This window comes from Caretta caretta, chromosome 1, assembly GCF_965140235.1.
Source record: "Caretta caretta isolate rCarCar2 chromosome 1, rCarCar1.hap1, whole genome shotgun sequence".
Classification (NCBI taxonomy): Eukaryota; Metazoa; Chordata; order Testudines; family Cheloniidae; genus Caretta; species Caretta caretta.
In genome coordinates, this window is record NC_134206.1 from 17,882,519 (window position 1) to 17,908,705 (window position 26,187).

Genomic DNA, 26,187 nt, shown 5'->3' on the forward strand with positions numbered 1-26,187 from the left:
AGTAACGTGCATTTGAAAAGAAGCTATGGGTGTGTTCATTGTTTTGTGTTAATTTATCTTTTCTAGTTTTCTTCACTTCCATGTGCAGGAATTCACAATCTCTAGGAATAGTGGTGCCCTACGTCACCCATTCTGTGCTGCTGCCACTTGCATATTTCCAAATTCTTCCTCATCCTCATGTGCACGTGTTGCCACCTTATCTTTTTGAACCCTGCCACAGAACGCAATTCTCCACTTGTGTGGGAGGATCTAAAGCCTAGTTGTTTGGCTGACTGAATGATTTGTAATAATACATATAATGATACAGAGCCTAATATCACAGCAAAACACCCACTGACAGTAATAAGTAACATGCATATTAGGGACACAGGATTATATATAGCACCTATCATCTGATAATTCCACGATGCTTTACAACAGTAATGTAATAAATCTCACATTTCCTGTGAAGTAAGTGGTTGTTATTACAATACATCCATTTTAAAGATGGGGACATTGAAGCAATGAGAAGTTAAGTGATTTCCTCAAGGCTGAATGAGGAATCAGTGGCTGAGGCAGGAATAGATCCCAGGTCTATGGGACACTGGAATGAAAAAACAAAGCTCAGAAGAAGCTTTCATCCTTGATATGTAAAGACATCCCTGATTTATTTGGGGATTTCTTAACTGGAGAGAGCCACATGAAGGACTTCAAGCTGTAGGTTGAGATTAATAGTGTGTCATAATACATATGGCAAATGACAGTGCAAACCACAGAAAATAATAGAAAGGAGGGGAAGATACATCCCCTGAGGCTGGGAAGTTATTGGATGTTTAGTTCTACGGAATAGATAGTTTGGAGGGAAAGCTATTCCTGGCTTCTTCCCTCTTACAAGTCAATCAGTGGCCTACAATAGCTAGCAAATTTCAGTTTATAAATAAAGTTCAAAGGCCTCAGAGTCATTTTAAAATGGAGGCTTCTGCCTTGAAAACAACTAATGGAGGAAGGTATCAAAAACTTTGAATTCCTTCCCAACTGGAGATCAATTTCACAATAAAAACATGAGGCAGCTGTGAGTGTATAGTCACCAAACTCTTCACACGATTTTACAATACTTTGCCATTTTATAGTGGCTTTTATTTGAAGGTCTCAAAGAGCTTTCTGATGACTCTGCCAGGTGCAGAGAACACTCAACCCAATGGGAGTTGAGAACACATAGCACCTCCCAGGAGGCCCTTAACCCTTTCAGGTCTAGGCTCAGATATGTTAAATAATACAGTAATATTTGGTACTTGTATAGGTACCTTTCACCCAAGAATTTGGAAACATTTACAAAAACAATAATCTAGACTCTTAAGGGCCCTGTGACTGGGAGTAAAGAGACATGGGGGTCTGATTCTCCTCTCATTCTGACTAATGTAAATCAGAGGGAGCTTCAATGATGCTAACTGAGTTACACCGCCATAAAAGGAGTGAGAAGAGAATCAAGCGCATGGATTATCTTTCATTATCTTTGAAAACTCGTGGCGAACGGGGGAAGTCCCAGATGACTGGAAAAAGGCTAATGTAGTGCCAATCTTTAAAAAAGGGAAGAAGGAGGATCCTGGGAACTACAGGCCAGTCAGCCTCACCTCAGTCCCCGGAAAAATCATGGAGCAGGTCCTCAAAGAATCAATCCTGAAGCACTTACATGAGAGGAAAGTGATCAGGAACAGTCAGCATGGATTCACCAAGGGAAGGTCATGCCTGACTAATCTAATCGCCTTCTATGATGAGATTACTGGTTCTGTGGATGAAGGGAAAGCAGTGGATGTATTGTATCTTGACTTTAGCAAAGCTTTTGACACGGTCTCCCACAGTATTCTTGTCAGCAAGTTAAAGAAGTATAGGCTGGATGAAGGCACTATAAGGTGGGTAGAAAGTTGGCTAGATTGTCGGGCTCAACGGGTAGTGATCAATGGCTCCATGTCTAGTTGGCAGCCGGTGTCAAGTGGAGTGCCCCAGGGGTCGGTTCTGGGGCCAGTTTTGTTCAATATATTCATAAATGATCTGGAGGACGGTGTGGATTGCACTCTCAGCAAATTTGCAGATGATACTAAACTAGGAGGAGTGGTAGATACACTGGAGGGCAGGGATAGGATACAGAGGGACCTAGACAAATTGGAGGATTGGGCCAAAAGAAATCTGATGAGGTTCAATAAGAATAAGTGCAGGGTCCTGCACTTAGGACGGAAGAATCCAATGCACCACTACAGACTAGGGACCGAATGGCTAGGCAGCAGTTCTGAGGAAAAGGACCTAAGGGTGACAGTGGACGAGAAGCTGGATATGAGTCAGCAGTGTGCCCTTGTTGCCAAGAAGGCCAATGGCATTTTGGGATGTATAAGTAGGGGCATAGCGAGCAGATCGAGGGATGTGATCGTTCCCCTCTATTCGACATTGGTGAGGCCTCATCTGGAGTACTGTGTCCAGTTTTGGGCCCCACACTACAAGAAGGATGTGGAAAAATTGGAGAGAGTCCAGCGAAGGGCAACAAAAATGATTAGGGGTCTGGAACACATGATTTATGAGGAGAGGCTGAGGGAACTGGGATTGTTTAGTCTGCAGAAGAGAAGAATGAGGGGGGATTTGATAGCTGCTTTCAACTACCTGAGAGGTAGTTCCAGAGATGATGGTTCTAGACTATTCTCAGTGGTAGAAGACGACAGGACAAGGAGTAATGGTCTCAAGTTGCAGTGGGGGAGGTTTAGATTGGATGTTAGGAAAACCTTTTTCACTAGGAGGGTGGTGAAACACTGGAATGCGTTACCTAGGGAGGTGGTAGAATCTCCTTCCTTAGAAGTTTTTAAGGTCAGGCTTGACAAAGCCCTGGCTGGGATGATTTAATTGGGGATTGGTCCTGCTTTGAGCAGGGGGTTGGACTAGATGACCTCCTGAGGTCCCTTCCAACCCTGATATTCTATGATTCTATGATTATGTTCCCAGTCCTGCAACTGACTTTCTATGTTCTCATTGTACAGATGAAGAAACTGAGGTACAGACTGTTTAAGGGAAGTGACTTGCCCAAGGTCACACAGTAAATCTTGTGGCACAGCCAGATATGGATCTCTGATGACTTGTGACTCCCAGTGCTTTGCTCCAACCACTAGAGAACACTGCCTTTTCTTTATTACCCTTCTTCAGCTGTTCAGAGAAGGACCTTTCAATCAGATCTATTCTACTTTGAGCCGTGTTTCATGTTAGTTAGGAGTCTCCCAGAAATCTCTTTCTCTGAGCATGACCTGATGTAGGTCAAAACACTGGTGATCCTGTGGTGAGTAGGTAACAAATTGGCCCCATACATTAATATTTCATTTTCTTTAATACCATAGCGATTAATTCAGTCTTTGGAGTGAGATTTTATTGAGCATTTAATTGTTACACGTTCAAAGAAATGAAGCAGTTTTTGAACACAGACATGCATCAAAGCCAAATCACTGCTATTTTTGTTTGTGCTCTGATGTTTTAAGCCATTAAATAGGGGTTGGGTTTTTTTCAATTTTGTAAAAATCTTTTTTTCTCCTGAGATGAGACCCTATACAGCTTGTCAAGTTTCAGCCCACAATGAATTTTTACTGCAGATATAAACCCGTGAAAGCAGGGATTTTTAATGAAAATGCGGACATAACTTTAACTACACCAATGCTGCTGTAATGCTCAGGTTACTAGGAATATTTCTGCTGCCAATTCAGTTTAACAAATCTGAATGCATATAATTTGTTCCAGTTGTGTTTCCTCTGAGTGGGACTCTGTCGTGTACACGTTTCAATCTGGCTTGTGTTAAACAAAAAAAAACCCAAAACACTCCTCTGTAAATTTACTTACACAGAGATATGGTTTTATCACAGCTACAATGCTATAAATCTGCTTTAACTGTTTCACTGTGTTTCTTTACTAGTCTGGATAGATCTCATTTTACTGCTCCCCTACACTGAATGTGACAGTCATAACTTTGTTCTTATTCTATTAGTGATGTTTAGTATCAGCAGGAAAACAACCTTCTGTGCATTCACCATTCAGGTTGTTCACTCTGGACCAAACCCTCTTCTTGTTGACAACACACTGACTTCAGTGGGGTAAGGATTTGACCCTCGCTCCAACAGGGGCCTGATCCAAAGCCTCATGAAATCAACCAAAAGCCTCCCACTGACTTCAGTGGGACTGGATCAGGCCCTAGAGCATATGACTTTAGTGAACTGCCTCTTATTTTTGGCTCATACTTAAGCCAAACAACTGCCAGTTTTAAACAAGTCATCTCATTTTAAGCAGCCACTTAGGGCTCCATGTCCTATAAAAGCTCTGCAGCTCACAAGCTAGCCCTGTCCTAATCATTCTCCATTGGTAGCAGGCGTGGAATGGGAGGAAAAACTCAGCAGGACAGGCTCTATCCCCCCCTCACCCCCTTTGGTAGGGGGACTGGAGAAGGAAAGAGCTCAGGTCTGATCCTCCTCATTCCTGGCAGTTTGCGGCTCTTCTCTTGATTGAAGGAACAATGGTCTTATGGTAAAGACAAAGGGCTGGGAATCAAGAGGCTTTGGTTCTAGTGCAACTTCTTTACTGTGTATCTTTTAGCAAATCTCTCAGGCCCACATTTTCAGATGTGCCCACCAATCTGGGACGCCTTCAGTGAAGTAACTGAGCAATGGCGATGTTCAGTAACACTAGTAATCGAGTCCCAAGTGCCTCAGGTTAGATATACAACAGCTGAAGTCCTCAAAATTAGTGACTCTAGTCAAAATATTTTGAATGGGATAGAGCAAAAATACTTTTTTCTACATCAACTTTGTGCGGCAAAAATTGTTTTTTGAAAATTTTCACTAAATTTTTTATCTAATATTTTATTTAAAATGTTTATTGAAATTTTCGAAAAAAATTGCATTTAAATTTTGAAATAAAAGGTCTGGAAACAAAACTGATCATGTGACTAAGCTGACCAAAAATAATTATTAAAATATATTTCTTATTTCAAAAATGGAAAATGATAAATTAACAATTGATCGAAAACATATTTTTCACAATAAATAAAAATTAAAACAGTAAAGAAAATCATTCAAACATTTTTGTAGGGTTTTTTTTTTTTTAAATGAGCTCTCTTTATGATACTCTAAAAAGTGCTGGGGCTTCCTGTTCCTCACTTTCCCATCTTATAAGGTCATGAATCATGTCTACTTCACAGGGAAGCTGGGAGATTAATTTAAATATACATTTCTAAAGGGCACTGTGATCCTTTGATGTAAGATGCTACATAGGAGCAAAACCTAATTATCATTTACTTTGAATACATGTAATGCTGTGGGAAACACTGGAATATCAGGACATGCTGCCTGTGCACTCACTGTGAGGACAGAGAATGGACTCTACATTTGTGGCTCTTTCTTTGTGTGTGTATGTGTGTGTATGGGGAGGGGGAATCTAGTTTTTACATGAAAGAAGATTTAATATAATGTGGATTTATTATGAATAATTAGATTGCAAAACATAAATTATTACTATTTACATTATTGAAGTCCTCAAAAGTTCTCTCATTCAAATCCCTCAACATTCACTACTTCTGAGAGTCTCGCAAAGTACAATTATGTTTTAAATCCTTCAATTATTCCTTTATTTTGGGTTCCCCCACTGAATACTATTTTCTTTGTAACTATCTTTTAAGCCAACAACTCTGTAAACATTTAAGCACATGGTTAAAAAGATGGATGTTTGACTTCAACGGGACATGCTTATTAAATTTAAGCACACCTGTATCTGCAAGTTCAGAGACACAAGGCCTGATTCAAAACAGACTGAAGTCAATAAGAGTCTTTCAGTTGTCTTCAGTGGGCTTTGGATCAGGTGCTAAGATTAGACATTCTGTGGCGCAGGGACTGTCTGTATATCATTAGTACAGCACCAAACACACCTTCATAAATCTAAACATATCATGAAAATTAATGATAATAATCACAGATGCATCTGAAGCTGTGATCTCCTTGGAGCAGAGAATCTGCCGTATTTCTGTTTGGAAAGTGCCTTACACATCTTGGGTGCTAAAAGAAACAAATAATAAATAAATAATATAATAATGATAATAACAGACTTTTCTATCTTTAACTAATATGATCCTCAGGAAGAGTTCCTCAGCTGGCATAAATTGGCACAGCTCCACTGACTTCAATAAAGCAACACCACTTTGCGCCAGATGAGGATCTAAGAAGCCATGAGTGAGGCTGAAATGAATTACCCCTTTAGCTCGCACGTGTGAGGGACCTGGGTGACCACTTGTGGCTGGCTAGCTGTCGCAGGGGCTAAGGAGATATGTTTGAGGGAGTGGGGGAGAGGGACTGGGGAGGTAAATTAGAGATGGAAACAAGTTTTCTGATCTTTAGCACCTCAGTGATAAACACTGCAGATAAATACACTCTATGGCCTTGTCTACATTGGCAAGTTTCTGCGCAGTAAAGCAGCTTTCTGCGGTGTAACTCCTGAGGTGTACACACTGCCAAGCCACCTCGTGCGCAGAAACTGCGCAGTTGCAGCGCTGTAAAAAACCCACCCCGATGAGAGGCATACAGTTTTCTGCATCAGGGCTGCAGCGCCATGGTGCCAGAGTAGCCACCCTGGTCGATTACAATGCTGTGATTGGCTTCCAGGAGGTGTCCCACAATGCCTGTTCTCACCTCTCTGGTCATCGGTTGGAACACTACTGCCCTGCCCTCAGGTGACCAACCATGAGCCCCACCCCTTAAATTCCTTGGGAATTTTGAAAGTCCCCTTCCTGTTTGCTCAGTGATGCGTGCAGTGGTCTCAGCGCATCTTTCCAGGTGGCCAGGCTTGCTCCACGCACCAGGCGATCCCCCGCTTAGAGCAATGCCGAGTTGCTGGACCGCATCAGCATTTGGGGACAGGAGGCTGTCCAGTACCAGCTGCGCTCTAGCCACAGGAATTATGATACCTACGGACAGATTTCACGATGCATGACAGAAAGGGGCTGTGACCGGGACACATTGCAGTGCAGGGTCAAAGTGAAGGAGCTGCGGAACACCTACCACAAGGCACGGGAGGCAAACCGCCGCTCCAGTGCTGCGCCCACGAGCTGCTGGTTCTACAAAGAGCTGGATGTGATACTCGGTGGCAACACCACCTCCATTGCAAAGGCCACTGTGGATACTTTGGTGGCTTGTGTGCCAGTCGAGAGTGGACCGAGCCAGAAGCAGGAAATCTTGGATGAGGACGTGGTGGGGGAGGGGGACCCAGAGGCAGAGGACAACTCGAAGGTCAGAGATGCATGCAGCCAGGAGCTCTTCTCTACCCTGGAGGAGGCTAGCCAGTCACAGCTGTCGGAGCTTGGAGAAGTGCAAACAGGAGAGGAGGCCCCTGGTAAGTGGCTTTGATTCTGGGAATCGCTGAAGTGAGTTGTTGGGGGCAGAAGGGTTGCAGAAAGCAGGCTTGTGTCTGTATTATGCAAGTACCACCGCATGCTTAATCTGAACAGTGGAACAGCGTGTTGATTGACTCCCTCACTTCTCGGGAATCTGCCTCAGAGATCTCCATGAAACTCTGATGGAGATACTGGGCAATCCGCTGCCGCAGGTTCTTTGGCAGAGCTGTTTTGTTTCTTGCCCCATTAAGGGTAACTTTCCCACACCACTCTGCCATCACTGGGGGTGATGGGGGGGGGGCCATTGCTGCACACAGGTGAGCCTTATAAGGGCCAGGGCAGAAGCCCCAGTCTCGGAAAAGACCCTCCTTTGATTCCCAGCTCATCCTCAGCAGCAAGGTGTCTTCCATAATGAATACAGCCTGTGAAAAATGTGGGGACACTAATGATTATAAGGCCCCGCTACAGTGCTGGGTCTCCCCAAGAGCTACGTGCCCAGTGTACAGTATGGTCCTGGAACACTGATTTGCCCTGCCCCTGCAGTTACTCACCATTTTGGGGGTCTTGTGGCTTATGTGTGCTTGGCTGGGGTCAGCCAGTTAGTGACAGGTATGTGAATAGTGGCTGTGTTTTAAATCACTGAATCAGTGGTCTGTGTGTTGCAAACAACACTGCTTCGTAAAATGTTTCATTTTGGCTTCAGAGATATGACCTTGGGAGCCCAGCCTCCCTCTTTGTTATTGCCGGCTGAACAGGTGCGCAGAATTAGAAAGCAGCCATGAAGAACTAAAGAGGACTTCCTGCGTGATGTCATGATGCACTCCATGGCCGAAAAACAAGAATTGAAGGAGTGGCAGGACAGAGAGAAAAGGGACCAAAAGGAGAATACGGTGCACCAGAACGAAGTCACGGAGTGGCTCTTAAATGTTATTGAGTGCCAAGCGGACAGGCTCCAGGCATTATTAGCACTGCAAACTGAACAGCTCTGTGCCCACCCTCACCTGCAGCTGCTGTCACAAAACTCTTTCCCATGCGCTCTCCAGACACCACCAACACGCTCTTATCAACCTCCTGGCTCCAGACTGTACCCGCTGCATTCCACTCCTCCCCCGTCACAGTCCAGCATTGCAGACGCTCAGTACCCACCGCACGCAACACCCATCGCTCTGCAGCTTAGCCCTGCTGAAGTACAGTACCAACTGCACTGTACTCCAGAGGACAAGGCTGCATATGATACCTGGACATACACAAATCTTTAACCATCCCGGGACCCCACCTCCTCCTGGGACCCTCCCTTCCCCCATCCCCCACAGTGCTGATGGTTTTTTTTGTTTGCCTCTCGCCTTCGGTTGTTGTTTTTTAATAAAAGAATTGTTTTGGTCTGAAAGCAATCTTTATTCCATTAAATGAAAGCAAACCGAGCCCTGCAAAGCAACAGGCAATTTTCTTAAACCTTCACAGTGCATCATCTGCACCAATCACAATCACCTCCTAGCATTAAAAGCACTGCACTCCCAAGCATAGCAACAAATATTAGTGGATTTCAGCTTCAAATTTTCTGCCTCAAGGCATCCCTGATCCTTATGGCCCCGCGCTGCGCCCCTCTAATAGCCCTGGTCTCTGGCTGTTCAAATTCAGCCTCCAGACGCTGAGCCTCAGCGATCCAGCTCTGAGTGAAGCTTTCACCCTTCCCTTCACAAATATTATGAAGCATACAGCATGCGGCTATAAGCATAGAAATACTATCACTGACCAGGTCCAGCCTTCCATATAGGCAGCGCCAGCGGGCCTTTAAATGGTCAAAAGCGCAGTCAACAGTCATTCTGTACTTGCTCAGCCTGTTGTTGAACCACTCCTTGCTGCTGTCAAGGTTCCCTGTTTATGGCTTCATAAGCCATGGCATTAAGGGGTAGGCAGGGTCTCCCAGGATGACAATGGGCATTTTGACTTCCCGTACGGTGATCTTCTGGTCTGGAAAGAAAGTCCCTGCTTGCAGCTTCTTGAACAAGCCAGTGTTCCGAAAGATGCATGCATCATGCACCCTTCCAGACCAGCCTGAAAAGCCCATGGTGATCCACAAGCATCTGGAGAACCATAGAGAAATACCCCTTCTGATTAATGTACTAGGTGGCTCGGTCTCTGGTGCCAGAATTGGAATATGCGTGCCATCTATCGCCCCTCCGCAGTTAGGGAAGCCCATTTGTGCAAAGCCATCCACAATGTCACGCACGTTGCCCAGAGTCACGGTCTTTTGAAGCAGGATATGATTAATGGCCCTTCACACTTCCATCAACACGCGTCCGACAGTCAACTTTCCAATTCTGAACTGGTTAGTGACCAATCGGTAGCACTCTGGAGTAGGCAGCTTCCACAGTGCAATCGCCACATGCTTCTTCAATGACAGGGCAGCTCTCATTCTCGTGTCCTTGTGCCACAGGGCTGGGGCGAGCTCATCACACAATCCCATGAAGGTGGCTTTCCTCATCTGAAAGTTCTGGATCCACTGCTCATCATCCCAGACATGCATGACAATGTGATCCCACGACTTAATCCTTGTTTCCTGAGCCCAAAAGCGGTGTTCCACTGTGGTCAGCATCTCTGTGAATGCCACAAGCAATCTCATGTTGTAGCTACATCGTGTTGTGTTGCATCCGATGAAGTGAGCGTAGCTCACGAAAGCTTATGCTCAAATAAATTGGTTAGTCTCTAAGGTGCCACAAGTACTCCTTTTCTTTTTGCAAATACAGACTAACACGGCTGTCACTCTGAAACCTGTCGTTGTAGCTACTGAGTGTGGCAAGATCAATGTCGAACTCCTCTTGCCTTTGTAGTTTAAGGAATAACTCCACTGCCACTCATGACGTGTTAGTGAGAGCCAGCAGCATACTAGTCAGCAGTGCGGGATCCATTCCTGCAGACCGAAGAGGCAGAGCACGCAGTACACAAACTGTTGAAAGATGGCGCTAAATGCGAACAGAAGCACAGGGATTTCTGGGATGCAAAGCAATGCATCACGGGGCACTGGGACAGGAACCAGGATGCCCTGTGACCTCTTCTGCCTTCCCACAATTCTTAGCAGCAGAAGAGGAAGAGCTGCTCTGTGGGATAGCTGCCCAGAGTGCACCACTCTGAATACCGCTGCAAGTGTGAACACGCTGTTGCACAGACAGCTGACAGTGTGAACACACAACAGCGGTTTCCCCTCAGCGGCACTGTAACAGCTGGCAATGTAACTCTGCCAGTGTAGACAGGAAAGGCAAGCGGCTTGGAGGGATGGGAAAACAAAGCCTTGTGGCAACATGTGAAGCCACTCCGGTCTCTATTCCCGCAGTTCAAAGTGACCAAAGGGTAGGCTTTAGGAAAGTGTTAACACTGTGAAGTGACCCAGCACCTAGCTTAGACAGAAGAATTGGAAAGGGGGAGCAAATTAATCCTAAGTAAAACTGGGGGACCTACAGGAACTGAGCCAGCTGGTGACGGGAAGAGCATTGGTTTTCTTGTAACTTTCTAAAGAGAAAGAACATTTTTGCCATTGATTTGAAGGAGGGGAGCTTGTAGGGCCTGATCCAGATCCCACTGAAGTCAATGGAAAGAGTCCCACTGATTTCAATTGTAGCTGCCCCAGCCCCTCAGTCTCTGACCCTAAAAGACTAACACATATACTTAACATTACGCTGTGAACAGTCTCATTGACTTCAGTGATTGCAAAACCTTGCTGAGGCAGGGACTATGTTGTCTATGTCTTGCACAGCACTGAATGCGCTGTTGGCATTAAAGGTATAACAACATTGTGCCAGAGCGAATCCTACCCTTAGCTTTTCTAGGACCTTTCTAGGACTCTTCTACATTCACCTTGGGTGACACAGGCAGACGGTGTAATGTTGCTATTTGTGAAGTAATGTCCTCACGGACAGCAAATGAAACAAGACTGGTGCAAAGGAGTGGACAGCAAGGACAAGCAGCATTGCGAACAGTGATGTATTAAAGGCTTAATATTCAGGAAGAATTCAAAAAGACATTTGGTTCCAAATTTTCAAACATGGCCTCTAAGGCCCTGATCCTGTAAATTATTGCAACAGATGGACTTCTGAGCCTTCACAGTGCCCCAATGACTTCATTGGGGTGGGGGGGCTCTCTACAGGCACACAGACCCATGTGGGGCACCTTTCAGGATCGGGGCCTAGTTCTGGATAACATCTTTAGACCTCTGCCATTCCCATTGACTTCCACTGGAGTTGTATGTGCTCTGTCCCATGATCCCTAAAGCTTAGCACCCAGACAGTGAGAGGCTCAAAATCAGAGGTGACTTTAAAAAATGTGAGCCTCCATCTTAGTTCCTGAACAGATGTAGCAGGTTATGCAGATGTTTTTTTTCTCTTGTATCTTCATCTATCCTTCCTATCTGCCTATGCTGCTTTGTATACCTCATAAAAACAAAAAACCTAAAGATATCTAAAGATGTCCAGTAGTTAGGGAATTGGAAGACTCAGGTTTAATTCCCTGCTCTGCAACAGACTTCCTGTGTGACTTCCTGGGCAAGTCACTTAGATCCAAATTTTTAAAGCTATTTAGGCATTGCTGCACTCAGCATTGTAATGTCTAACTGATTTAGGAGCCTATTTCTCATGAGATCCAGGCTCCTAAATCAGTTAGGTATTGCAATGCCGAGCACAGCAAACCCTAAATAATGTTAAAAATCTGGGCCTTAGTGTCTCTGTACCTCAGTTCCCATTATTTGTAAAGTGAGGATAACAGCATTTCCCCACCTCAAAGTGGTGTTGTGAAGATAAACAGATTAAAGATTGCAAGGGCCTCAGATACTATAGTTATGGGGGCCATATAAGTACCACAGATAGACAGATTTCTGACTATGGCATCTCATAATGTTCCTCTTTGCTTGTTAGGCAGCATGTCGGTGTAGTTGATTTTTCTTAAGATTGTCTTAAAGGTGAGAAACTTTGAAAACTAACTGGTGATTCTGGATGCCCAATTAGAGATACCTTAAAGGGGCCTGATTTTCAGAAAGTGCTGACCACCCAACACTATCCAAAAATCAGGACTTCTTATGGTCTCTCAAGTTGGGCACCCAAAAATTGAGGCACCCAAAATCACCAGTCACTTTGGAAAATATGGCTTAAAAGATATCCTTAAAAAGGAATCTGGGAGTTCACATAAATAAGAAGCAAAGTGAAAAGTGATTTTGAAAATTCCTTCTGTTATTAAAATTTCTATTAATAACAGAGATACGGGGTTACTCTTTGATTTTAATTAGAAAAGATGGGTTTGCAATTTATGGAGCACAAAAATAAAATGTTGAAGAAAGAAAATCTGTGGGTCTTTACCTACTACTTTAGTTCTTCAATATTAATTTGAAATTTTAGTTGAACATTTTCACAAAAATACTACTACATTAGTACCTTTTTCGATGGAGTGGAACTCAGATAAAGAATAGTCTAATGTATCCCCAAAAATACCTTTTGTTCCATGTGCATTATATTTGCAATTTACATGGGGATTTGGAACAGCAGCTCCATGGGTGTTACTTACTTTGGATGGACTCCTCTAAAGCTGAGTTTACACAGCTGTGGAAAGAAAACCTAGCAGGGATCAATTAAAAAGTGCAACACAAATCCTTAGCCAGGCATTCTCAGGCAGTCCTGCTGTTGAGACAGCCACTATACACAGAGAATGAGTGCTCTAACTATATTAAACTTAGTCCTAACCAAAATAAGCTTTTACTAATTTTCCCCATTTAGGGGACATAAAGAGCTGCCTTTGTCATTTAAAGTCTATGCTGACTAAGCCTCATAGAAACAGAACTTTAAGGAACCAAGGCAATTAAATCAATTTTGAGGGGTCAGAAGAGCCTTAGCATTTTAGACATGATGGACTTGTATGGTCTGTGCTTCTCATTCAGGTGAACTCCCAGATTATGGGCTGATAGGATGCATAATAAGTCAATGAGGCTTTCAAAGGTCACCTTTGTTTTTTGCTGATAGCAGAGTGAGGGTGACATTGTAGCAGGTCACAAATGTGCTGGATTTACCTGCACCTCTCATTACTGAACAACCCGAGTCACCAAGCAAATGAGACCCCAGACACACTGTCTCTGTGTGGGACATATTTATTACCAACCTGCAGAATTTTACACACAAAGAAGGCCCTGGGGAATGTAAAGCCTTGACAAACTGATGCAAGGAGAAGAGTATAAATAAGCAGACAGCTGAAGAGCCTAAAGTCTCACTAACTCACCAGCACATCAATAATACAATAATGTCATCAACTCACTGTAGACTCTGAACAATGCTTTTTCTGTTGTTCAGTTAATTAGTAAAAGAAGAGATTAAGGGGTTTAATCTCTCTCTCTCTCTCTCTACCTGGAGGGGGTGTCGAGACAGATAGATGGACAGATAGATAGACTATGCTCATATAAGAATTACTGAGGATGTTAGATTGGGCAGCTTTTGTCTCCAACCAGCACTGTGTTACTGTGAACACTAAAGGGTCATCTACACCACTGCAAGCTTGACTATACTAGTGATTGAAGGGAGGTAGGAGGATATGAATTTTAAACAGTTTCCTGAATGAATGCACCACTGTATTTTCCCCCTGTTCTCCTTATGATAACAATTCATGAAAGATAACCTTCTCCACTGAAAAGCCCTGAAGTTTTTACCATAGCAAATGCAAGAAAGAGAAGAAAAAGGAAAGTGAGGAGGGGAGGAATTAATTCAGTGTCAAACTTTTTTCCCTTTCCATACTAGGAAACCTTCTTAAAAGCTCAACAGAAATGGGGCTAAGCTGTTACCAGATGCTGTAAACCTCTCTCACTTTTTTTTTTTTTTTTTGGTAGATGTCTGTGAATGGCTTCACCCCCATAAATCAGACCTTCCTGCAATTATCATTCTGGCTGGATAGCAGTGGGCTGACTGGCCCTTGTTGTTTCACTGCTGGTATCTGCACTACATCAGGTTGCACTGTCCTTGATGAATTTAACATTGCTTTATCAATTAGCTTTGTCTCCCTTTTTACAAGTCATTGTCTTTAGGATGCGAAGTTGTAAAGCAAATCATTTTATTTCCTTTGCATTCCTTTACATCCTCATTCTTTTAGTGGGATCCCTTTCCTGGGTGACTCCCACTAAGGTAAGTGGGAGTTGGAAGCCTTCAGTACCTAGTAGGATAGAGACCTGTTGCTGCTTTTGTATTTTGCCTTTAGGAAATTTATCAAGGCTACCTGCAGAAATTTGGATCCATAACCTATTTCTGGCCTGTGCGTGTGAAGGTAACATGCTGATGTCACTTGTCACAACTCATATTTCGGTTAAAACATGCAGGCTGAGGCTTTAGAAATTAGTTTTTAAATCTGTATTCTCATAATGAAGCCACTAAGACTGTCTCGCATCTGTACCAGTCTGAGAGTGGAAGTCCCAGTGAAACCATAAAAGCAGACCCAGTGAAAAGTTTCTCATAGTCTTGAAGTCCTCCAGGACACAATCCCCTGGCCTGTTTACAATTCAATCAAAGTAAACATTTCACAAAGCCTGAATTCCATCTGATCTCCGAACTGGTCATTTGAAAGGAAATGTTCCTGACATTGACACACAAAATTTACTCAGAAAGTTTTACAGACCCGCAGCGAAAACACTAACGTGAAGTTGTGTGACATTTCAGCGGAGCTACTGCCTCAGCAGTAATCAGCATTTCAGAGCTGGGCTCAGGTGCTGTCTCAAGTTAGGTGATTTGTTCCAACCAACACAGCAATGCTTCGTTCAGCAGAGATACAGGGACACAATCCACAGGAAACACAAGGAGTTTAAAACAACACACACAGGGGCTGTAAAACTGAAGCAGAATGTCATCAAACACAGGGTGAATTACTATTCAAAGTCCAGGAGGCAACCCAAACCTGCATCCTACAGGCCCCCACACAACTTGTAAGACAAGCAAGCAGTAAAGTAGGTAGAGAGAATAACTCACCATTGGCAGGTACACAGAGGTTTCCAGAGCCACTTTTAACTAAGAATGAATTAGGGACAAACTCTTCCTCAGAGTCAGAGTCCTGGGTTGGCTGGGCCACACCATTGCCTAGCAACCTTCTCTGGCTCTCATTGGCTGCAGGGGGAGGGGGAGGGGAGGGGGACTGCTCAATAGGGGTTGATGAAGCGGATGAACAATGCAAAGGAGGACCTGTGAACCACAAACACAAACACAGACAGAAAAATAAAAATTTATAAGGCACACAAAGAAAATCAACAGAAAACATGCACAGTGGGGGAGGGGGGGACTTTCAAAAACAGGACATACTGCACATATTTATTAACATATCTGTGTACATATGCACTGTGTGTGAATTTACACACTGCATATGCATGTCTATATATTTATGTATATATATAGACACACAAATACATACACTTAAATATGAATATGTTGTACAGTGTGCTTCTTATAAATCCTGCCATTTCCAATCTAATGTAGAACGTGGGTCTCTAACGAAATGTACACTATCAAGAAATTTAAACACCAAATTTAGGCTTTTTTTACTTTTTACTAAATTTATCACTAGATATGCTTTTGTGATTTCTTAACAATTATTCAGAACCATTCTTGGTTTGGATTTAATCATTCCCCTGTACTGTTTATAACCCAAAGAGCCCTTATTCACATGAGAAAACGGGGGCAGGAAAGACTCAAGCTGCAGTGATGTGCTACTGCATGTCAGCACGCCAATGAAACTGACTAGCAACAGGCTAGAATAAAAGTAAATCCAGACAGTATAATTTCATGAAGTCAAGAGAGAGGCAGTATAATAAGTAGTATTTTTATAGGGCCACTCCTGACTCAGGAAAAGCTCCTATTCACATCAAAAGAAGTTAGATTGGGCCCAAAGTGAGTATTTAGGCCCCAGTTCTGCAAACACACTGCAAAGAGTTTGCAGGCTCTGGATCTTAATACTTAATGGATAATACAAATATTTCATACAAATTTTCAAACAAAACTGTCAAATCAAAAATCCCAAGTGACTAAAAGAAAGACTGTTATATTTATTCAAGCCTGATGTCTGAATATGTGCAGTACATCACTAAAAACAGAGGGAATATAAACACAGACATATAATAAGTTAAAATACAGGACAATGCATTTAACAATGAATTTTTTTCCTTGAACGCTTCATATGAAAGTCATAATGATAAATCTGTCACATTTTCCAAATAGTAAAAAATCATCATAAAAATGGCCCTACTGGGTCAGATCAAGAGTCCATCTAACCCACTATCCTGTCTTCTGACAGTGGCCAGTGCCAGCTGCCCGAGAGGGAATGAACAGAACAGGTAATCATCAAGTGATCCATCCCCTGTTGCTCATTCCCAGCTTCTGGCAAACAGAGAAATCGATCATGAGAAATCCATCAAAATTACTCAGTGCTGAAAAATCAGCATGAAAACTCTGTCAAACTTTCTTAAAAAAATGTTTTTAAAAAGCTTTACTTGACCATAACAAAAACACATGCCACATCATGGTTGCACAGTATTTCTTAGTAAACATAATGTTGTTTGCAGTGGTGTTGTAGCTGTATTGAGAGGATATTAGAGAGACAAGGTAGGGGAGGTAATATCTTTTACTGGACCAACTTCTGTTGGTGAAAGAGACCAGCTTTTGAGCTACTCAGAGCTCTGCTTAGGTCTGAGAAAGGTACTCAGAGTGTCACAGCTAAATACAAGGTGAAACAGATTGTTTAGCATAAGTAAAAAGAACAGGAGTACTTGTGGCATCTTCAGTAGTTAACATATTCTAAAGGACCTTTCAATATGAAGTGACCTTTTAACACCCCTGCAGTCACAGGACCACACACGGGGGCGTTAATGGGTTACAGATTGTTGTAATACGCCATAAATCCATGATTTTTAGTGAATAGCAAAGTTATGAATTTAAGATCCCAGGCTCATCTTTTGAAACTGCTGTGCAGGTTTCCTTTGAGGACAAGGACTGGGAAGTCAGATATGGAGTGATCCTTTTGTGGAAGTGTTCGCCGATGGGTGATATGATATTCTTGTCTTTTACCCTTTTTCTGTTTGAGTTCATCCGAGAGTATAATGATTCTCTGGACTCACCCGGGTAACACCAATATGCCTCAAAGTCTCCTCGCTGTGCCTAGGTCAGGCAGCACACGTTGCACATACCATCATACATTTTATCTAGAGCCCAATAAGACTGACCAGTAGGCATAATGATCTGAAAAGAAGTCCTAAATTCAAAATGTCTACATTTTTGTCAGTTTATGTCAGATGGTTAATGTTATATATATACACATACATATAACTTTATACTATACACACTCACACACAATATACTGTAGTTCATTAGATTTTATTTTCTCTGATACTGACATATTGGTTAGTGAAAAGAAAAACGTGGGGAAACCCCGCCCCCCCCCATTGACAACACTGATTTTAATCGTCTGCCGCCTTACTGCTTACACACTAAACTTTCCACAGACTTCAGTGGGAGTTACACGTGCCTTAAGCGGTACATGATCAGACCTTTAATACGAAAGATTCGACTCAAATCATGCAGCAATTTGCAGGTCACTGGCATGTATTGCTGTGTGTCCTGGAAAACCCCATCTTATGCATATGGATGCAACAGAGGATTCTACAAGCTACACGATGAAGATGTGTACCAGTCATTTACACTCACAGCTGTATGACTTGTTATACAGGGCATATAAACACTTTATATTACACGTATCAACAATTATTATGTATATGAATCAAACATAATCTGACAGCCTCATCAAAAAGAATTATCTACATTTACATGGATGGATAAAAAGCCAAAAAATAAAATTTGATCAGTAATACAAATAAATAAATAAATAAATAATCTAATAAAATTAAAGCAAGAAGGAAATCCAAGATATAGGGGTAAATCCTGCCCACTTTCTCACCCAAGTAATCCCATTAAAGCCAATGGGATTACGTGCCTGAGTAAAGCAAGCAGGATTTGGCCCATATGCTTTCATTCTGGCTGCCAGAGCAAAATTTCTAATTGATTGGTACAAAATGAATCCGCAGCAACACTGGGTTGCTATGGAACCTGAGCATGTAGGCCAAGTCTGTCTGCAACATGTGCTATTTCTCCCTCAAAAAATGATAAAACAGAAGGACTAGATAACCATTCATTATGCACATTCTTGCAATTTGGAAACTAACAGAAAAATAAAACCATATTCCAACTATGGGCCCCTTGGCACCAATTTATAACAATCCCATATATCCTCTTGTATTGAATAGTCAAATTATGCTCTTTGGATTTGAGGCAGGAATAATGTAATTTGAATAGATATGTATGAATGGTATGTTACTTTCTCTGGGTCAGAGAGAGCTAGCTAACTTATTGTTACCAATGTGCCAATATTTCCGATTAAGACATTTTTGGAACAATCAGGGAAAGATATGCTAAGACCTCTAGCAGACCTAGAGATGTTATTAAGAAACACAAACTTTGGAAATGGATTAACAGAAATGTTCTATTTCCCTACTTAACTAAAAAACCCCGCAAAATGTATACACCCGCTTTATCACTAGGAGAAAAACAGCCCAAAATAGACACAACATAGTTTGAGGAAAAGATAAAACAAATAATAAGCAATACTTCAGTTTACACTATACATTTGGCCATAATCCTGCAAAACATGGTGCAAGAGTCTCCTAAGAGCAGGGTGACCAGATGTCCTCTTTTTAAAGGGACGGTCCCATATTTAAGCCCTCCTGCAGGTGTCCCGACTTTTTCTTTAAAACAGGCAAATTGTCCCATATTTTCTGTCTTCCCCTCATCAGTACTGGCAGGTCCTGCTGCAGCCAAATCCCTGCTCACCAGCCTACCAACGGTGGGTGGGTGGGTAAGTTTCCAGTGGCCGACTATGGGGATGGGTGTGCAAGGCTGGTGGTGGTGCAAAGATGCAGCACGTAGGGCCGGCTGGCCGGTCCCCCTGCTGGTCCATCAGCGCAGACCCCGCTGTGTGCTGGCTCTCGGCCAGCAAGGTGTCCCCGCCCCCCGGTCCCATTTCCGGACAGTGCTGTCTGCGCACTGCGAGCTGCGGTGGCCGGTGAGTGTGGGCAGGTGCCAGGCGGCAGCTGGTTACGTGTCATCTCTGCTGCCACCCATCGGCCCTTTATGTGCTCCCCCTCTCGCTGTCCTCTCCCTGCTTTGCCCTCGGCGGGGCGCATCCTGCTCCCAGCGCTGTGTGGAGAACCAGCCCCTGGTCGGAGCGCTCAGCTCACCAACAGCCTGGCCGGCAGGCTCCTTCCTTCCCCCGCTGCCTCTGGCTGGGCTGGTGCCCTGGGAAAGCTGAAGACCCTCTGGCTGAGGCAATGGCCAGGAGGAGCCAAACCCTGCATGTGCCAAGACCTGCACAGCGCTAGCATGGGGAAGCCTCTCCACCCCTCAGTTAAGCTCCAGAGTGGTGTTGAGGGGAAGCAATTTCCACCCTGATCACACCCCAGCCCTGCGGGCTCCACAGCAGCTCCCCAAGCAGGGGTTTAGAACCATCTTCACCGGCCCCCACTGCCCTGGGTCCTGCCCCCAGAAAGTGCGGGGCTGCTCCGTGACCTAGGCACCCTCCTCTGCTGAGCCACGTCTCTGGCCGGGTTTGCTGAAACCCCTGCAGTCAGTTTCCCTTGGCCCTGGTGCACAGTGCATCCTTAGGGCTTAACCCCTTCCTGCCCGTGCTGTAGCCATGGGACAGGAGGCAGCTGGGTTATTTCAGTGACCAGCAACATCCTGGAGGTGTTAGCTGCCTTTCAACACTGTGTGGGCAGGAAAGGACAAGCTGCTCTCAGCCACCATGGATGGGGGTGGAGGGAGAGATGAGCTCTGCAAAGACCCAGGCCAGGTCATCCCTTCCCGCACTCCTCCTCCCCTGCGACTAGAAGCAGCTCCAGTCCCTTCCCTTCTGCACAGTGCCAAAAGGCTGCTGCTGGCCACATTCTGGTGTGAGCCCTGGCAGAAATCTAGGCGTGGAGCATGTGACCCTGAGTGCCTCCCCCCATGTTGCTTCCGGAAGATGTAGTGCCAAGTACCAGGAGAGGCGGGTCCATCCCAGGGGCCCAGCCAGGCACAGAGGGCAGATTGCGCCGGGCAGGGAGTGTCGGGTCGGATCGGTTAGTCACCTTCCCTGTGTGAGAGAGGTATATGGGAGTGTGTGTGTATCACCCCTCCCCATATGAACCCTAAAGCCTTAAAGATAAGAAAGTAAATAAAAAGAATCCAACTATGCAGTATTTCTTTTTAGCAGGGGCTCAGTCAATTTGATGTTAATTTGAACGTTCATACTGCACAGTTCTGATTGATTGCCATTGAACTCACTTAAATAAGACAGGTTTCAGAGTAACAGCCGTGTTAGTCTGTATTTGCAAAAAGAAAAGGAGGACTTGTGGCACCTTAGAGACTAACCAATTTATTTGAGCATGAGCTTTCGTGAGCTACAGCTCACTTCATCGGATGCATACTGTGGAAACTGCAGAAGACATTATATACACAGAGACCATGAAACAATACCTCCTCCCACCCCACTCTCCTGCTGGTAATAGCTTATCTAAAGTGATAATCAAGTTGGGCCATTTCCAGCACAAATCCAGGTTTTCTCACCCTCAGCCCCCCCCCCCCCCCCCCCCCCCGCACACAAACTCACTCTCCTGCTGGTAACAGGCCATCCAAAGTGACCACTCTCTTTAAAATGTGTATGATAATCAAGGTGGGCCATTTCCAGCACAAATCCAGGTTTTCTCACCCCCCCCACCCCCCTCCAAAAAATTCATTTGCAAATTGGATACTATTAATTTAGGCTTAAATAGAGACTGGGAGTGGCTAAGTCATTATGCAAGGTAGCCTATTTCCCCTTGTTTTTTTCTAACCCCCCCCCCCCCCCCGACGTTCTGTTTAAACTTGGATTTATGCTGGAAATGGCCCACCTTGATTATCATGCACATTGTAAGGAGAGTGGTCAGTTTGGATGAGCTATTGCCAGCAGGAGAGTGAGTCTGTTTGTGTGTGTGGGGGGGGGGTGTGAGAAAACCTGGATTTGTGCTGGAAATGGCCCACCTTGATTATCATGCACATTGTAGGGAGAGTGGTCACTTTGGATGAGCTATTACCAGCAGGAGAGTGAGTTTGTGTGTATATGGGGGTGGGGGGGTGAGAAAACCTGTATTTGTGCTGGAAATGGCCCACCTTGATTTTCATACACATTGCGAGGAGAGTGGTCACTTTGGATAAGCTATTACCAGCAGGAGAGTGAGTTTGTGTGTGTGGTTTTTGGAGGCGGGTGGGGGGGGGTGAGAAAACCTGGATTTGTGCTGGAAATGGCCCACCTTGATTATCATACACATTTTAAAGAGAGTGGTCACTTGGGATGGGCTATTACCAGCAGGAGAGTGAGTTTGTGTTGGGGGGGGGGCTGAGGGTGAGAAAACCTGGATTTGTGCTGGAAATGGCCCAACTTGATTATCACTTTAGATAAGCTATTACCAGCAGGAGAGTGGAGTGGGAGGAGGTATTGTTTCATGGTCTCTGTGTATATAATGACTTCTGCAGTTTCCACAGTATGCATCCGATGAAGTGAGCTGTAGCTCACGAAAGCTCATGCTCAAATAAATTGGTTAGTCCCTAAGGTGCCACAAGTACTCCTTTCCTTTTTACTTAAATAAGAGTAATTTTACCAGGTGTCCCATATTCAGCATAGGGAAATATCATCACCCTACCTAAGAGGCAAGGTACACCTTGCATGATCAGGCCCTTAGATACTTTACCATACTGGACCTCAAGACGTTATTCAAAATGGGTTGCATTGACTCTAACATATACTGGAAGTGTGATCATAGAATATCATAGAATCATAGAATATCAGGGTTGGAAGGGACCTCAGGAGGTCATCTCGTCCAACTCCCTGCTCAAAGCAGGACCAATCCCCAACTAAATCATTCCAGCCAGGGCTTTGTCAAGCCTGACCTTAAAAATATCTAAGGAAGGAGATTCCACCACCTCCCTAGGTAACGCATTCCAGTGTTTCACCACCCTCCTAGTGAAAAAGTTTTTCCTAATATCCAACCTAAACCTCTCCCACTGCAACTTGAGACCATTACTCCTTGTTCTGTCATCAGCTACCACTGAGAACAGTCTAGATCCATCCTCTTTGGAACCCCTCTTCAGGTAGTTGAAAGCAGCTATCAAATCCCCCCTCATTCTTCTCTTCTGCAGACTAAACAATCCCAGTTCCCTCAGCCTCTTCTCATAAGTCATGTGTTCCCGTCCCCTAATCATTTTTGTTGCCCTCCGCTGGACGTTTTCCAATTTTTGGTGATGACGTATATAAACCCCATACTGGCCACAAAGAGTTAATGAGCTGCTCTGGGCTCAATCAGCTTGGCTCTGCTTCACCTAAAACAGCTGTCACGCTGAGTCGGGGAGGTTAGAAGGAGAGAGTGAGCTGAACTGGGGACTGACCAAGAGGAAGGACTGCACGCAGACTAGCAGCAACCATGTCATGTGAGAAGCCTGTAGGGCCAGGAGCTGACTGAAGACTGCAGTCTGCCAAGGCCACCCTGTTAGTTTGAGTTGTTAGCAGGAACTTGTTGGTGGGTGTGAAAGCAAGCTGCTGCAGCTGGGGTCTGACTGAAAGGAAAGGGGGTAAAAGCTGAGCCCAGCAGGGCCAAAGGTTCTTTTGCTTTGTGTTTATGTTGGACTTTGACTTAGGGACTCTGCTATCCTGGAAGGGGTTGACCTCTCTCAGTGACTTCGCCAGGAGGCTAAAACACATCCATAACTGAAGCGTCCAGAAGACTCTGTAGGGGAAACTGAGGCAAAGCTGCTGTAGTGCTACGCCGTGCCATAAGGGGGCATGCAGGGACGGCACCTCTACCACAGAGGGCTTGTCAGGAAGTGGGTAACTTGGGGCTACCTCCTGATTGAGCTAGTGTGCTAGGAACAGTTCTTGTCTAAGACGGTAGGTATGTATTCAAGGTGGCTAGGCTCTCCCACCGTGGTGCTGTGCTGCTATTTCTAGCACACTCGTTCGATCAGAGCTGGTGTGGATATAGCTCCTTGAGCTAGGAGTCACAACTCCCCCTCCAAGTATAGACATACCCTTAGCAAAGCAAGGGACGTGTTAAGTTTTCTTGCATAGCGAGTTATTTTTTTAAGAAGCTTCAAACTCCAGTTCAGTAAAGCATTGAAACGTGTGCTTTACTTTCAAGACCCACATACAATTATAGTTCATCCATGTTCAGAAAAACGTTTAAGTCCCATTGCCTTCAATAAGGCCTAAACAAACGTCTGAAACTAAGCTTGTGTGTAACTGCTTTGCTGGAGTTGAAGTGAGCTGTAACTCACGAAAGCTTATGTCCAAATAAATTTGTTAGTCTCTAAGGTGCCACAAGTACTCCTTTTTTTTTGTAAGGCACCTGTTTCAATAGGGTTTAATGTTGGTCAAAATACTCAGAAGGGTATTGTCTGCAATAAAGAAATTAAATAACATCAGATTTTTACCTTTCTATTGTCCCTTCCACAGAACCTTTCAGCTGAGGATCTCACGTTGCTTTACAAACACTGATTTCAGCCCAGTGATACTCTTGTGAGGTTGGGGGGGTATTACTGTCCCTCTTTATAGATAAGGAAACTGAGTCACAGCGTGCTTACGTCCCTTGCCCAAAGTCACACACTGAGTCAGTTGCAGAAACAGAATGCAAAACTCCTATCAGTTCCATGTTCTAAACATTTGACCAATCACATTAGGGCCTCAAACCCTGACCATTTCTCATCTTAAAAAATATTGCCTTAATTAGCACAATACAAAAATATGTAATCAGAAAAAAGTATGATCTCTTCGCTATAGAGTGAACGTCTACAAGTCTATAGTCTAACGTTTACATGGCCCCGCAGTTCAGACCACAGGGGTGTGAATTGTCGTGTACATCAGCATGCTACACTGTAACTCCCCCATGTGGATGCTGCAGGTGCAAACTAAAAGGTACCTTGAATCTATGACCTTGTAATCATAGATTCATGGATTCCAAGGCCCAAAGAGATAATTTGTGATCATCTAGTCTGACCTCCTGAATAACACAGATCAGAGAACTTCCCCAAAATAATTCCTAGAGCATAGTCCTCTTTAAACAAATTAGGATTTGTGGATTACCTCATGCCAGTTAAAGTGCTTGGTTTATTACATAGTCCTAAAAACGAAGTTTATAACAGTTATGTGAGGGATCCTTAATTATACTGGCAATGACAAGCACCATTATAATCAAATTATAACACAGCACAAGCCTTGTCTTTAAAAAATAACGCTGGTAGCCATTCTTGATTCAAAACATGGCTGGATAAATGATACAAAATGTGTACTCCATAATCTGCATCTGCTGGATGAGTTTATTACCCTGTCAAACAAAAAGGGAATCTAAACATATGCACTTTTTTTCTTCATTACAAAGTGGTTTTGAGCAATCCTTCTTGACATCCAAGCTAAATCATACTGATCTATATTAAAAATGTATCTAGTTTTGAGCTGGAGAAATCCATGACCTGCTTACACAACGGAAATATGTTTGTACCTGTATCTACTTCTCCCCCACCCCAAAGAGTCAGTCAGTTTCCCCTCACCATTCCTAATTGACTAAAACTGATCAGCGTGAAGCAATGCAGTAAGGGTGAGACCTGTACCGTGCACTAGGCTAGGACGACCCGTCTTGCATAGGAATCAGCAGAGCTGGCATCAGGGCATTCCAACCACTGCATTTTAAATGGGTTGCTGACATGTAGAAGAATGCAGGAGAGGCACTGCCCTGCCTCCTTAACAGAGTTAACTTGCTCTCTCTGTAGAATATAAAATACAGTAATTTGCTCCGGTTGCCTTTCAGAGCATTGGAGCCCCTGCTGCTTTGAGGAGGGGAGTGGGAGAATATCTATGCCCTTCTGGCATTTTGATTTTCAAGGTGAGGGGAACATATTATTTGAAACAGTCCCCTGATTATCACATGGAAAAATGCTTCTTTCTTAGCTTACAGAAGTCTGGCTTCCTCAGAAAGGGAGGTAGGGAGAGAGAGAAAGAAAGAATTCTCCTGAGGACTCACAGCAGTCACACCTTTCCTATGGGCAGCATATCATGCCTTTCCTATGGACAGCATAAAACACCTCTGGCAAAAAAAGCAAGCCACATTAGCTGTCTGGCAAAATATGTCAGTGAATCATATGAATAAGAAGTTGTTATTGAAATTTATTGCTGTTCTTTAACAATAGGTGGTCACAACAGCGCTAGTTCAACAGGAAATATATATCTTGCACTTAGAATTGATTTTTAAAAGTCACTTTTGAAAACTATTCTTAATCATTTCTGTTTCCTGAAGTTTCACCTGAGATTTGGGTTTTTTTTTATTTTAATAATTTTGTGTGTTGATTTACAGCTGCAGAGTAAAGGGGAGGAATAAAAGGGGCAAATGAAGATCATCTGAACAAGAAAAGTCTGGGCAGTTACTACATCACCAAAATAACGATTTAAGTACATGTGCCTTGAAAATGAAAAATAATGGTGGGCACTGCATAGAAGTCTGGAGTATTAGAAACAGGACAAATAAAAGGTTAGGGTGAAATACTGAACCTCACTTGAACTCCCTCAGAGTTAGGGGACAATATGTTACCGATATCACCAGCATGGTGGATGTTGTACATAGGATTTTGTGGCCCCGAAGTACATTTTAATCTCTGCTATAAACTGCCATGATGTGTTTTATGCTGTAGTTTGCCAGGGTGGTATAT

General features: G+C 43.8%; 1 protein-coding gene across 14 annotated transcripts in view; it reads right to left on the reverse strand.

Annotated features, from left to right (window-relative positions):
• Positions 1 to 26,187, reverse strand: part of TENM4 (teneurin transmembrane protein 4) — a 2,292,082-nt gene that overhangs the window by 326,961 nt on the left and 1,938,934 nt on the right. For 12 of the 14 annotated variants that reach the window (XM_075126359.1, XM_075126347.1, XM_048840446.2 and 9 more), the window contains one exon: positions 15,355 to 15,564. The exons of the other annotated variants lie outside the window; for them this stretch is intronic. In XM_075126359.1, the coding sequence (XP_074982460.1) occupies positions 15,355 to 15,564 (210 nt within the window). The remainder of the gene's footprint in view (positions 1 to 15,354; positions 15,565 to 26,187) is intronic. 14 annotated transcript variants of the gene reach the window in all.